General features: G+C 43.9%; 1 protein-coding gene across 6 annotated transcripts in view; it reads right to left on the bottom strand.

The window, feature by feature from the left end:
- ETV6 (ETS variant transcription factor 6) overlaps window positions 1-14706 on the bottom strand; it is a 235785-nt gene that overhangs the window by 198041 nt on the left and 23038 nt on the right. For 2 of the 6 annotated variants that reach the window (XR_013449080.1, XM_036076223.2), the window contains exon 2: window positions 7994-8080. The exons of the other annotated variants lie outside the window; for them this stretch is intronic. Coding sequence is in view for 1 of the 2 variants with exons in the window: in XM_036076223.2 (XP_035932116.2) it covers window positions 7994-8080 (87 nt within the window). In the remaining variant the exon portion in view is untranslated. The remainder of the gene's footprint in view (window positions 1-7993; window positions 8081-14706) is intronic. 6 annotated transcript variants of the gene reach the window in all.

The following is a 14706-nucleotide window of genomic DNA, read 5'->3' as shown; positions in this document are numbered from 1 at the left end:
AATTCTGTCCCAGCAACTTCAGGAGAGGGAAAATAGTATTTCCACGGGGTAGGAAGGACATCTCATTCCATGCACCTGCGGGGATACGTCTTCTAAAGGGAGAGACAGGACAAACACACATAAAAGTACATGTGGATAGATGATTATGACTTTGCAGAGCTGAATATATGAAAGCAGAGAGAAGGCTGTAGCAAACAGAGACAATGACCAGGTGGAAAAAGAGGTTTCACTGGGAATGTTTCTAGAGAAGGAGATTTTTAAAGCCCTGTTTTGAAAGTGAGAGAGAGCCACGTTTAAGCAGAGAGGTGCCCACTCTGCATGCGATCATCCTATTTAATTTAACCTCTGCACTGAATGATATTAAAAATCTATTAAGCCTCACAGAAGACAGCCCATTTGGTTCCACGATGGCCACCTGACTGACACAGCTTAAAGGATGAAACAAATCCTTTTTATAAAAGCAACGCATGAGTCCAACATTCAAATAACTCCATAGAAAGCTACTTTAAACGCATTACAGCTCACGTAACCCTCATAAAAACCCAGTGTGGGAGCCAACAATCAGTGGCCCATTTCTCAGCTGAGGAAACTGAGCCTCAGAGGTTAAAAAATGTGCCAAAATTCACACGGTGAAAAAGTGGCAGAGGCTGAGCTCAAACACGGGCAGATCTAGCCAACTTTAAAGGCTACTGAGTTTTTTTTTAAAAGATTTTATTTATTTATTTGACAGAGAGAGACACAGCGAGAGAGGGAACACAAGCAGGGGGAGTGGGAAAGGGAGAAGCAGGCTTCCCGCGGAGCAGGGAGTCCGTTGCGGGGCTTGATCCCAGCACCCTGAGATCATGACCTGAGCCAAAGGCAGCCGCTTAATGACTGAGCCACCCAGGCGCCCCAAGGCTACTGAGTTCTTAACCACCCTGCTAGGTAGGTAAAAGAATACAAAGAAATCAGATCTCCAAAGATGAACCTAAAATAAAGACTTCCCAAAAGTCATCCAAAATATAACACTATCTTATCCCATGGCATAATAAAATGTGTTCCTGGGGCGCCTGGGTGGCTCAGTCGTTAAGCGTCTGCCTTCGGCTCAGGTCATGATCCCAGGGTCCTGGGATCGAGCCCCGCATCGGGCTCCCTGCTCTGCGGGAAGCCTGCTTCTCCCTCTTCCACTCCCCCTGCTTGTGTTCCTTCTCTCGCTGTGTCTCTCTCTGTCAAATAAATAAATAAAATCTTTAAAAATAAAAAAATAAAAAATAAAATAAAATGTGTTCCTCTACCACCATCCACTCCAATAAAAATTTTATTTGGTACAAATCCATCTGATCTTCCCAAGTGCATGCGCTGGTGTGTGCACTGGCTGTATGATCTCTCTCGTTGGAAGGAGAACTGGTCACAGAGGACTAGCTGTTTTCTCTGAGAAGAGAGACGTCTGCTGTCCGCCAGCCCCCTCCAGTCCTCCTCCCTGAAATCATCACTCCCTCTGCTAGCTGCGGAGCCTCTGAGAACAGATGGTCAGGGTTGGGTGCGAGTGAGGCCAGCATCCCCGTAGCTTCCCCACTGCTCCATCACTAGAAAGCAAAGAGATGAAAGCAGCCGGGGGCAGAGCTATGACAGAAGAAGAGCACTGGGGCTAACAGCCACCAGAAGGAGAAGGCAAGCTTTCCACAGCACGTATTTTTGCTACCCCTACGATCTTGGTTTAGTCCCTGGAGTGAAAAGCAGGATTCCATGACCACAGACTGTTCCTGCAGCCTAACTTAGGTGAACTCTACCGTCCAAGCAACAGGCTAATGAGGATCAGAGGTAATTAGGATCTTCCCCCTACTCTGGGTCCCTCTTAGCCAAATGGATGTGCCACAAAGGGGAAGGGGGAGGGACATCACTAAGTACCAGAGACCCAGATGCCTAGTAGTGGGACTAAGTGAAAATGACTTCGGTCTATCTACAATCCTCAAAGATGAAGAGACTCGCAAAAACACAAGCACCTTTGACTTCTCGTTTGCCTACACTTAACTGCATACAACGCATGTTCTAGCCAAAACCAACCGCTTTCCAGGGCCTGAGTGTGCCATGTTTTCCCATGCTTCTAAGTTCCCTGAAATAGTCCATACTCTCCACCTTCCTAATCTATCTTGTGAACTCTTACTCATGCTCCAATGATCAGATCCAATACGTTCTCCCCTGTCACCCCCAGAAGTCTTCTCTCCCAGGGAAAGGTAAGCACCCTTTCTCTATGACCTAAGGGTTACAGCATATATCACAATGCATTATAATTCTCCCCAATAGATGGGAAGTTCTTTCAGGGCAAAAAACTGACCCAATTAGACACTTGGAAGCACAAAGAAGACTGGTCTCATGAGAACATGGCTTTACCATCAAAGAGTTTAAAATCAGATAAAATCGACAAGCACTGACTGCACCGAACCTACATATAAAGAAAGTGCTCACTGTGTGTCCAGAACTGTTCCAAGCACTGGCTGGGACTGGGACGATGGTGGAAGAAATGAAGTAAAAATAAAATGGCGTCTCGTCTCATACAAAGTTTACATGCGACTTCTTCACACCAACTGAAATAAAAAGCACTGAGGATTTATCTCCATCGAGCTTCCCACAAATGTTCTCTGGTTCATACTATCACTGCTAGTTTCCAAAAAATGAAGTCCTATACACAGAGTAATCTCTCGCATATGGACAACTGATTATATGTACAAGAATATTTATAGCAGACATGTTCACAGTAGCCAAGATCCTAGCACCAACCTGAATGCCCATCAATGGGAGAGCAAATGAGTAAACGGAGTATAATCCCAATGGAACATTATGTAGCAGACAAGGCAAATGAACTACTGTGGCATGCAGCAATATAGATGAATGACAGCAGTGACAATATTAAGTAAAAAAGATTACACACAGTCTGATGCCCTTTCCATGTATATATGTTTTATGCTTTAATGTAGTCCATCTTAGGACCACATACAGGTGAAGGCAAGCATACAGAAAGGACAGTAGGGAAGGAAAGGTGCACACAGGGTTCAGATGATGGTTACCTTGGGGAGGACCAGATGTGAGGAAGGAGGAGGAAGGAGGATCAGATGTGAGGAGGACCATCACCAGGTCAGATGTAGGGTATTTTCAAGGTCCTACCTTTGATTTCAGGGGATGGGGTTGGGTTGCTCATTAGACCACTTTGAATAGGTAAAAATCTGAAGATAATGTGTCACGAAGTAAGGATTGTGATTAATCTAGTTCTTTGCATATAAAGACCAACATCAAAAGAATAAAATTACAGGAATATGAGAAGATGGTGCCTGAATGTATGCAAAACGAACAGGTGTCCTGTAAGGCAGTGAGGAGGGCAGAGAGAGGACAGCTCCTGGCACATTCTGCCACTAATTGATTTCCCCCAGCCGGCCTGTGTCTAGATTACCAATTGAAAGGAGGCAAGACATATGCATCCAAACGTCCCAGTGTCAATCCACGGAGCCCTCTTTTTCCTCTTGGCATTCGCTGGAGGAACTCGAGCTCCAGAGAACACTAGATACCCTTCATTTACCTCAGCACCACAGAGCACGGGTGGACCAGCATTAATTTCATCTTTGAATATTCTGACCCTCTCCAAAGTGCATCATAAATTCATGCGTGTGACACCGAGGACACAGAGCTTCTGGCAAGAACATCGCTGTATTTGCACATGAAAATCAGTCAGGTCTATCTTCACCGGCAAGTTACACTGAGCACACAAAGCTCTCTCCGATGGTTTGGACTGCATGCCCCAGAGAAAGTGTGCAGCAGATGTCTGAGAAACAGACAAAGGGGAGGGAGGGAACAATCTCCCGGCGGGAGACAAATGATTCTGTAGAGAACGCGCCCCTGGGGGGAAACGTGGTCAGCCAGGACACTGAAACACGCCCAATGTCTACAAACAATACGGCAAAGGATGCCCAAATCTCCAAACACCTTCAAACCAAGCCCCTAACCTGAAACTTCAGTTGATGGCAGTTTATTTTTTTGTTTTATAAAAAGCTAGGTAGTAAAACGTTGGAAGCAGACAGGCAAATTTTCTTTGCTTACCTAAGCCTGCCCGTTAGCGTAACTGTGGACATTTTTATGCCAGGATGACTGCAAACAATCAAGTTTTCTTCCTGGAGAAGACTAGAGAAGAGCTAGCCATGGTTTAAAGGAAAACAAAGTTAAAAGTACTGTGCTGGGTCTTTAAATATTCAAAACCTGCCTAATGAGCAGAGTGAATGTTCAAGCCCCACCCCTCCCCACCACGAGGGGGGTCCCTAAATTTCAAGGGATGGGGGAGGCTTCCTCTACTTATTTTGGCTTTTGCAGGGATCCTTTAAGAGCAGAAAACTGTATTATGGTTCTCCCTCCCCCTCGTTCACTCTACTTCCAAACTTCAGAATGTTCTTCCACAACTCCGGCAAACACCGCACATTTTCCTGCCTGGCTGAGTCCTGGGCCTCCTTCCCAGTAAATAATCTTGGTGAGATCTGGCCAAAAACATTTCTTAATCACATATTTTCTTTGTCTAAAAAGAGTTATAGATGTAGTAAGTAACCTTTGTTCCCAGGGCTTCCCATATTTTCAGGAGCCCCATGTCATTTAATGTGAAGCTTGGTTTGCTTCTTTGAGCTACCACCACTTACACTTTATTTTGGAGCCTGTATTTAAATCCTAGATTAATCAGCATGGAGTAGAAAATTGTGGTTACACCCCCTGACCTTGCTGTCTAAATATACGCAGTCTCGACCAGGTGATCACAAAGGAGTCTCCTAATTAGCCCCTAGGGACGCAGAGGCAGGTCTGGAGGGGCAGCTGTTGGTACTGCAGTTACTCTGGAAGGGCCTCTGCGTGCCACCACTCTCCTCCTAAAAGTTCCAAGTTGCCCTGAAATGTGGTTTCGCAGTCTTTGGCCCCAGATCCAGAGAGGAGTAACGGGGGTGATGCCACCTGGTTTTACCTTCTGCTGTCTAAGAAGCCACATCAGCCTTGTGGGAGTTGCTGAGAAGACTAGCAGGACAGTGAGCACATCCTGCCTGGTGACTGAGATTCTGTAGTTATCAATCCCTCAAGGCCAAGGGAGAAAGGGCTAATGGAAAGCCAAACAAGTCACTGGACAGCCACAAGACTGAAGCAGAAATGATTAGAGAGCCCAAACTTGAACCGTCGTGGTTGCCCAGCAACACAGCCCCGCTGTTCCCCTGGGAGACCCATCCTCCCAGGGTGTCGGGTGATCATGTTATTTTCTTGGTAAGTTCATGTACTGGTTCTCCAACTGCTTTTCTCAGCAAGTTTACAGGCCTTTAACCCACACTGAGGGGCTTTTCAATAATGTCCCTGAAACCTTACCTGTCACTCTTTCCCTGTATCTACCAGCTGCTTCCGTGAGATGGGCTGCTTCCTTTGCCCAAAGGGTCCCCCCTTGCTGCAGGCTTCCCTAGCCCACTCTGGTATGCATAAGACTGTGCCTTGGAGTCCGACAGCCCAGAATCTAAGGGGGGGGGGGCACTACCATTTCCTTGTCATGTGACCCTGGGCACCTACGTCATGGCGGACATGAAGATGATTGACCGAATACCTGTAAAATATTTGAACAGTACCCAGTACAAGGTAAACACTCCCTGCATGCTGGCTGCAGTCATTAGGATCATTATTCAAGCTTGCAGTGAACTTTCTCCCTCTTTTCAACCCTTAGCACTCATCTGCACTTGGCACTGATTACATTCTGCCTTCAGCTACTACTTACCTTCTTCTACCGTGGACATCTTATCTCAATTAGGCCACAAGTTCCTTAAAGGTAAAGACTACAGTCTGGGTGCTTTTCTTTCCCTACGATGCTGGGAGGGGTCTTAAATGCAGGAACACAGTAAATGCTTGAAGACTTTCTTGTAGAAAGGAAATATGTGAATCCACAAATATCTCCACTGTGGACTCGGTGAAATGTCTCCCAATGTTTAGTCTGACTGTGGCTGGCTGTGTTTGAAGAGAGACTGACAAACTCTTTGTATGTATATGGAAAGACTGTTTCTTTCAAAATCTTCTTTTAATGGCTGAGAAGAAAAACGCTGGAATCGTCCACTTGTGCTCGATCATCTCAACATAATGCCTCATTTTATCTTTGTTACAGAAAAGATTCAGACAAGAATGTACTCTAATTTGCTATTACATTTAAATCAAATTTAATAGAGACCATCTTCCCTATGCATTCTTTCCCTATTTCCCATATATATATTCATATATCCATGAAAATACAAGTGCGCACGCGCGTGTGTGTATTGTTGGTTTCTACACACTGATTTTCACTTCCTGGTTTTAACCCAGAGAAGAAGGAGAAGTATTAAAAAGTCACAAGAGAAAAAAAAAAAGTTGTCACTTTTATTTTACCCAGAAAGAATCAGGAAGTGTCCAAAATCTCAAGAGGGAACCTGCCCTGCAGAAATTAGAGCTTATTATTACAGAGAGATAAGGGTTTGTGCCCTTCAGGGCTTATATATTTCAAGGGGTCTTTAAGCAGCCTGAATTTTCAGTTTCATTTTTTTCTGGAACATTCCGGGGGCAATTAAGCATAACCGATAAACACATTGGCCAAAAATTATCACGAAGTTCACTATCAGTGTATTGTGGATGGTTCTATTTATCCTGCCGAAAAGTTAAGACACCAAAACGTTACCCATTACAAACGACTGCAACTCAAGCCAGCATTAACAATGAAAAGAGTTTGCTTGGAGAGATGGCACACCCTGGCAGGCCCACCAAAATCACCAATCTTCTTCCCCCACCCCCTCAGGAGGCTGTTCCCAGGTCCTTCTCTTCATCCGGTCTCTGGTGTCTTGACTCCCCCGATACCTCCTCACAAGGCTCCTGACCACCCCTTCCTGGAACAGTCTCACCCCTGGGAGCCTGGGTCATTCTTTCCTATTGCCCATTGTGTCCGCCTCAGAGCACTCAACACAATTATCTTCTTTTTACCTTACTCACTTTTGTCTGTCTCTTCACACTAGAATTTTGGCCCACAGGTATTAAAGCCTTAGGCCTTACTTTTATAGGCCGTATCCTCAAGGCCTAAAACACTAGGTATGGGGCGTCTGGGTGGCTCAGTCATTAAGCGTCTGCCTTTGGCTCAGGTCATGGTCCCAGGGTCCTGGGATCGAGCCCCGCATTGGGCTCCCTGCTCTGCGGGAAGCCTGCTTCTCCCTCTCCCACTCCCCTGCTTGTGTTCCCTCTCTCGCTGTGTCTCTCTCTGTCACATAAATAAATAAAATCTTTAAAAAAAAAAAAACAAAAAAACACTAGGTATCATATTTGAGCAGTAGATATTAATTAAATAACATGGAGGAATTACTGTTAGATTTGTTAGATGTAATAATGACATTTTATTTCTTTTTTTTTTAAGTCTGTTAAAGACACATACTTAAGTATTTATAGATGAAATTACGTGAGGGATTTATACTTCAAAATACCAGGGTGGAAAAGGGGTGAGGAGTGCGGGAGGATATAGATACAGCAAGATTAGTCATGTATTAAGAACTGTTGAAATTGAGTGGTGAGTGTATGTAGTTCATTATACTGTTCTCTACTTTGGAATATGTGTGGAGATTTCTCTAATAAAATCTTAAACCTAAATGGAAAAATGGAACAGGTAATAGTTCATGTATTTAATTGAATATTTATTTGATCTTGAGGTAGAGAATGCCTTTCTAAGTAAAATCTCAAAGGGGGGAAAAACCCACAAAGCATTAATTTTAAAGCTAAATAAAATGAGATGCTCATTTAGTTTATCACGTTAGCGATGACTCAAAGCAGGCCACGGATAAGAACCCCTCTGACACACTGGTTTATCTACCGTAAAGAAAAAGAAGTTTTATCATTTGTAATTATTTTGTACTTATTTAAAGAACTTTTACATGATGCTTACATTCATCTTGTGCAAATATTAAAAGGAAAATAAGTAAAGTGATTTGGTCGTGGTGAGCCTAAAACTTCGTACCTGCAGGCCCAATTCCCTTGAGTCACTCTGATTCAAAGTCTGCGACCAATGACCATCTTTGTCTTCTATCCATGTATCAGTATGCATCTGTGGAATTAATTATCAATTAATTTTTAACAGTGTTTAGGAAGGTTAGGCCTTCGTCTTTATACAGACATTCACAGAGTAATTAAAGAAAAACCTCTTCCGTAAGAGGAGCTCAGCAAGGAAGTTTGGGAGGCAACTCTACAAAGTATGTACTATTCTCTGGAATCCCACAGGAACATCGGTAACACGATAAAAAAAAAAAGGAATAACAATTTTTTAGGGAATTTTTCTTTGGGTGGTCTGCTTCTGGGTTTATATCCTGGTGACATTTCCAGGAAAACCAACTTGAAACTCAGGCTTACAGTTTGCCTTCAGGTTCTTCAGATATGAGAGTTACAGAAACTAATAGACTTAAAAAGTAGTCTTAAAGGAAAGTTGATGCCCCCTTTCCTCTTCCCAGTCCTACTTTCTGAACCTCTATATAAATTAGACAGTAATAGAGTCTAGTGGTCTATATGCCACGGCAAAAATGGAGCAATAAATGAATAAATAAATGTCTTGAGAAGGAATGGCATCATTCCTCCTCCAGGGAGGCATCAGTATGAAAAGCGTGGGTAAGTCTTGGTGTTATCTATGAAATGTGAAATTAAAACAGTCTTATAGAAATTCAAACAAATTTCCTGAGTTTTTGTCTACAAGGGATTCCTGAATCTAATCAAGGCATAATTTTAAAATTAAAACAATTAGCCTTGACAATCAAAGTGTAAACAAAATATACCATACAGATTTACTCACTGAATGATGGTCTGAAGCCTTTAGCCAGCGGTGAGAATGAGCATCATATCCTAGTCAGGATCTTACATTCCTAACTTCAGTCTTACCTCGTGATTTTCTAAGTCACAGGACTTTGTGGTTTATGATATAAAAATAAAAAATAGGTGAAGCCCACCAGAAATGGGCATTAAATCTCCTAAAAAGTATTAATAGCTAACTTGAGCTATGTAAATGATTAAGGCCACAGAACCCAAACTTTTAGCATATTATATCAAAAAGAAAAGGTGGGACTCTGTCTGCTACTCAGTAAATGAGCCAAACAAAAATTATCCTGAAAAACAAAGGAACCCAGTGGACTTGACAGTACTCTAGCCGCTATCGAACGCAGATCCACGTGGCTTATAGCTGCCAAGGCATGACAAAGATCATCCCTATCCTCCAGCCATGGGGCAAGGACGCTGCCATATTAGAAAAAAGTTAAGTCTAGACTCAGTGGGATGCAGAGAAGAGAGGCTGGCTTAGCAGGCTTCCAGAGAGGAAGCTTCATCCCTGTGCCACCAAAAAATGTGGACCAGACGTGGAGGACCCTCGAGTGTCCTAATTACCTATATATAGTATTCAAGACTTTGAAAAGCAGAACAGCAAGGAGTATCATGGAAGAGCATCACCTGAAAGGTCTGAATTCACTTGAAGGAATGAGCCATTCTCCGAATCCCTGCAGGCAAGGGACACAGGCTAGAAAGATGGAGAGGGGCGGCTACTTTTCGGCCAGGTCCTGACACATGGCACACCATCTAAGAGACTGCAGGAGTGTTCAAATTATAGCCAGGAGGAGAAGCAGATCATCAACACCATTGGGGAAATGCTTTAATTAGTTTCCAAGCAGATCACTTTGCTGCCGGAAGGCAAAATAAGGACAGTCCACCATCTTAACAAACACTTCGCTATCTGTTCTTCCCCTCGCATGAGTCTTCAATGGAGGGAGTCAATCCCTAGTTGCAAGAAAATCAATGTGTTCAGCCTGAGTCAAATTATATGAGAGATGCTCTCCCTGATGCAGAGTCCCTGTCCTAGCTGGACATGTAATATGGATCTTTTTGGATGAGGTGAGTTAGAATACCATCACTAACGGGGCAAAGGGGTTCACAATCAAAAACAAAGGAAGCAAATACTCTACCATCAAATGTAGTTTTGAAATAAGAAAAATGTATACCTTAATGATACTAAATAATACGCACAGGGCAACTTTGCAATTTGGTTTCTAGCTTATCGACTGACCTGAAATAAACTGATTGCCCCCGACGACTAGCAGCTACCATCTGAGGGGCCAGCATATTTCCCTTTGCTTCTCATAGGAACATGGGATTTTTTGAATCATCACTCACACAGCTGACCAAAATGCTCCCAGAAAGCATAAGCTATGAACGATTGAAATCCCACCTGCATCCTTTCAGCATTCAGAGGTCAAAATGCCCTTAGAGCCAGAGAACTATCAAATTGGATGTCTCGACTTTTACAGAGGTAAAAACTACAAACCAGGAATGCTGAGTGTCTTATCCAAGGGCACAGCTAGTCCTAATTCCCAGCCAAGTGCTAGTCCCACTACATCATGATGCCAAACTCAAATGAAATCAATGAAAAGAGATTTGTAAACTCGAGAAGAGTAATACGATGAGATGCGTGAAACCCAGAGAATGCCAAAGTGATGGATGCCAAAGGGAGTGTGGCCACTGTCCTAGGCCATTCACAGACCCTAGAACAAGCATGTCTGAAAGTAAGGAACTGTCCATTTCCCTAACTATGACAGCAGGGGAGAGACATGGTCTACGAAAGACACAAGTCATCGAACGTTACCAATGAGTGAAATTCTTCGTAAACACGCCATTTCCCTGGGAGAAAAACGAGAGAGTGACAAAAATAAATACAGCCAAATCCCATGATGGCCCCATTTAAAAATATATTTATAGACTAGAAAACATCGAGACAATTTAACAGGCCCCAAGTAAATTCTATGGTAGGCCCACAAGGAGGGAGGCCCCAGTCTATGGAAACCAGGGAAGAGATGAAAGGAGACATAGCGGGAAGGATTACCAAGCTTTACTCAGGAAGGAATGTTGTTGTTTTGTTTTGCTTTTTCTCAAAAATGCATGTAGCCATCCATCTATCCATCCAGCACTAAGAACTGACCCAACCTAGAACACTACACAATTGCTGAGAGTGGCTGTTTCTTCTCAAGCAACCACCTGACCTTTGATTTCAATGCTGATAGCCAGAGGTGAGTAAAGAGAAAAAACTAATCTTTCAAGGCATGATCTTTTCCAAAAGTGCTCACCCCTTATCTCCCACACATTGAGACTGTGTTGAAGATTATACACACACACACACACACAAACACACACACACACACACACGCCACAATGGACAAGAACGGTCTCTTTTCAACTCATATGTTATCACTAACTCGTATTAATTCTCTTGTCTATATGGACAACAACAAAAAAGGTATGGTCAGGGTAGGAAAAGAGGCCATCACAAAAAGAGGAGAAACACACTTCTTTCTGCAAGAGGAGACGAAATGGGCAAGAAGCAGGTGTTACCATGTTTGTTGTGGTGAACACATCAGAAAACAACCAAAATGAGCCTGTCTTTGTCAACCACCGAGATCCGCTCGTTTTGTTAGCTAATGAAACCATGTGCTAACCTTTAGATTAAACCTATGGTAGATTAAACCTTCCTCCCTGACCTCAAGAGGTTTGCCTTGATGTCTGATCAAACAGACTTGGATGTTTATCAGCATCCACGGTTAAGGGGCACACATTGATAACCTTAAAATAAGAGTTGGACATGCCAGGTTTTCCTTCAATCTCCAGAGCCTCAAAGCACTCTGTCTTTTTGTTCTATTTTCTTGCCCAAAGTTCCTACAATAATAACATGGTATGTGTGGTACCTGATCATTCATAAACCTTGTCCTTTAATTTATTTAGCAGCAAGCACGTATCAAGCACTGCATGCTAGACACCAAGCCAGGCACTGGGATTACAGAGATGGGCCAAGAGCCTGGCACGAGCACAGGCACCAGAGAAATGATGCTTACAGGGAGGAGTGAGGGGCCACAGCAGACTGCCCGAGGGACCGTGGGGTGCTGAGGCATGGAATCTTTGCTGGAGGAGGTCAGAAAGGGCTGAGAAACATGAAGGATGAACAGATGTTTGTCAGGCGGAATCTGACAAACATGAACACCTAGGTGCTCTTAACAGCCCTATAAAGTAGGTGTTACTATCCTCACAGCAACTCTAAGTAGGCGCTACTATCCTCATTTTACAGTGAAGAAGCAGGAAGTTTAAAGAGGTTAAATGATTCGCCCCCTTAAGTTACAAAGTAAATGGCACTAGCGTGACCCCGTTAACACAGCAAGGCTCTTGAATCAGAGGCCTTGTCTTCTTCACCATGGTAATTCCAATATACCTAGAATATCCTAGGTGCTCAGTAAGTATGTGTTCAATTAATCTGAGTCACCGGACTCCATATCCCATGTTATTTTGGCTACATCCCAGCAAAGTAACCAAGAAAGATTCAGATAAACATAAAAGAGCTGTCCATCTGCTTAAGAAACAAGAAAGAGGTCTTCACGTAGGCCCATCATTTCAGGCCAAAAGCAGAGTATATGTGTATATGCATGTATATATGCATGTATGTATGTTTCCAGAGAGTAGAGATATGTATGCTACCTTATTCAGAGCCAGGAAAGAACTTGGATTTTCAGTAGTGTTTCAGTTTAGCCATGCAATTACTGGCAGAGGGAGAGAGAGAGAGTGGAGGGGGGAGGCAAGAAAGGGAAGGTTCCTCACAAAGCCAGACCCATCTATCTTCTTTCAAAGGCAGGAACTGGAATTGATCTGTGATAGCTTTTCCTGTCTTACAGGAACATCCAGAGAGCCACAGAGCCTTTGTAGGGAGGAGCATATGACTCCTTTTAGTTCATTTTGTTTTGGATTTAAGTTTAAGCAAAAACTCAATTTAAAAACCAAACCACTGCAACTCATGTATAACTTAAGATTCTGAATTCACAACTAAAAATAAAAAACTCCATGTTGTTCCCTGCATAAGCACACTTCTAACAACCTGACTACATCTGACAATACTGCAGATATGCATCACCCTCAGAGTCCTGCAGAGTCTTATGAACTGATGAGAAGGATCTGGGGAGCAACAGACACCAAATTAATCAAAGACCATATTCTGTTTTCTACATGTTCCTTCATTCAACAATGATTTATTATGGAACACCAACTCTATACCCAACCCTGTGGTCACAGGCACAAAATCAAGATGAGGCCCTCACTTAATGGGCTTATTGTCAAGTGATGGATACAAAGAGGCAATCACAAGATAATGGGATGAAAGTTTCAAAATAGGTGTTACGAGGGTACAGGAGAAAGACATCTCACTCAGACCCAGGAAGTCCAGGAAAAGACTCCTGGGGAGTGAGACCTGAAGATGAATAGTCCGTTGGGAGAAGAAAGACAGAGGAGTCTCTCAGGAAGAGGAAGACCAGGAGAGGAGAGGATGACACCTTCCTGCGAGTGGGTAAAAGGGAGTCCCAGGGAATGAGACGAGGGACAGATCACACAGGGCAACAGGCCTTGTTGGGCTTAGCTGGGCTTTCACCTGAGGGCAACAGGGAGCTATGGGAACCATGTGGGAAAGCGTGATGACAGGGGACCGAGGGGAGGGACAGCAGACTGAGTAGTGCTTCTATCGCTCCTGCATCCCAGGCTGAGAATAACCGAGAAGGGCATGACGTTTGTGTGCTGCTCACATCACCTTAACCAAGGACAGCTGGCAGTCACCCCCAAGCCATCGCCCAGCCAGGGGCCCACTCCAAACTAACGAGGAAAGTGACATGAACAAGCAGTGAGTGGCCAGACACTGTGACGAGAAACACAGCGCAAGGAGTGAGACAGAAAATTTCCACTTGCCTTTGAGGGCTTTTTGTTGATGGCATTATTTCATTTAACCATTTCTAGGTACACCTAGCTCCTTAACTATTTTTTTCTAGGAAGAAAAAAAAAGCCCCATGTCTTAGCTTCAAATTAACATTTCCCTTGAATGCACAATGTATGCTAACTAACTTCAGAGGGCTGTATCGTGATGTTTGGAAGAGTGCATTTTTCAAAGGACTGAAATGTGCAGATGTCCCTGCTCGGTGATATATAATACTTTTCAAATATATATCACTACAACTAAAGGACTTCCAAGGGCTTTTCTTGTTTGCTTGCTTGCTTGATTTTTGCCCTTTGTAGCACAAGTACAGATGGCTGTCCTCTACAAGGTCCTCTCTGAATGCCTTCTGGGCGGTTGAGGGATCAATGTAAAAAGACCTGGGAGCTGCAGGTACTTCGGGGCAACAGAATACCTTACAAAAAGATCCCAATCTTCCTGCTTCTTATGGTAATAAACTTTTACAGGTTGGAAAACTAGGCTCACTACTGTGGCTACCGCTAGGTCTCTAACTATAAATAAACGTGTGCACACCAGGGGGTAAGGCCTGCCCAGGGAGCTGAAGGGGGCCGAGCTGTACCTACACAGCCCATAATACATTGGATGCCCTCAGCAAAAGCCGCAGGCTCCCTCTGGCATTAGGAGGGCTGTGGCCCTCTTCAGATTACCACCAGGCTCCCGACCACTCTGAGTAAGGGAGGGACACAGCCCCAGGCCTCCTGAGCATCAGCCCAGCTCCTGGCTGCCAGAGAACATGGGAGAAGGGAGAGAGAGGAGGCCAAGCCGTCTTCCCCCGCACCCCACCCTGGTCTCCATCATCACTCTGGGAGATGGACATTCACGCGCTCCTGGAAAAGAGCAGCAGGAAGCAGCTGGTTCCAAATGCAGGGTTGCACAACCAGGTCATCATG

Source organism: Halichoerus grypus, chromosome 6 (genome assembly GCF_964656455.1).
Source record: "Halichoerus grypus chromosome 6, mHalGry1.hap1.1, whole genome shotgun sequence".
Taxonomy (NCBI): domain Eukaryota; kingdom Metazoa; phylum Chordata; class Mammalia; order Carnivora; family Phocidae; genus Halichoerus; species Halichoerus grypus.
Note: the sequence above shows the minus strand (reverse complement) of the source record. Positions and strands in the feature narration are given on the sequence as shown.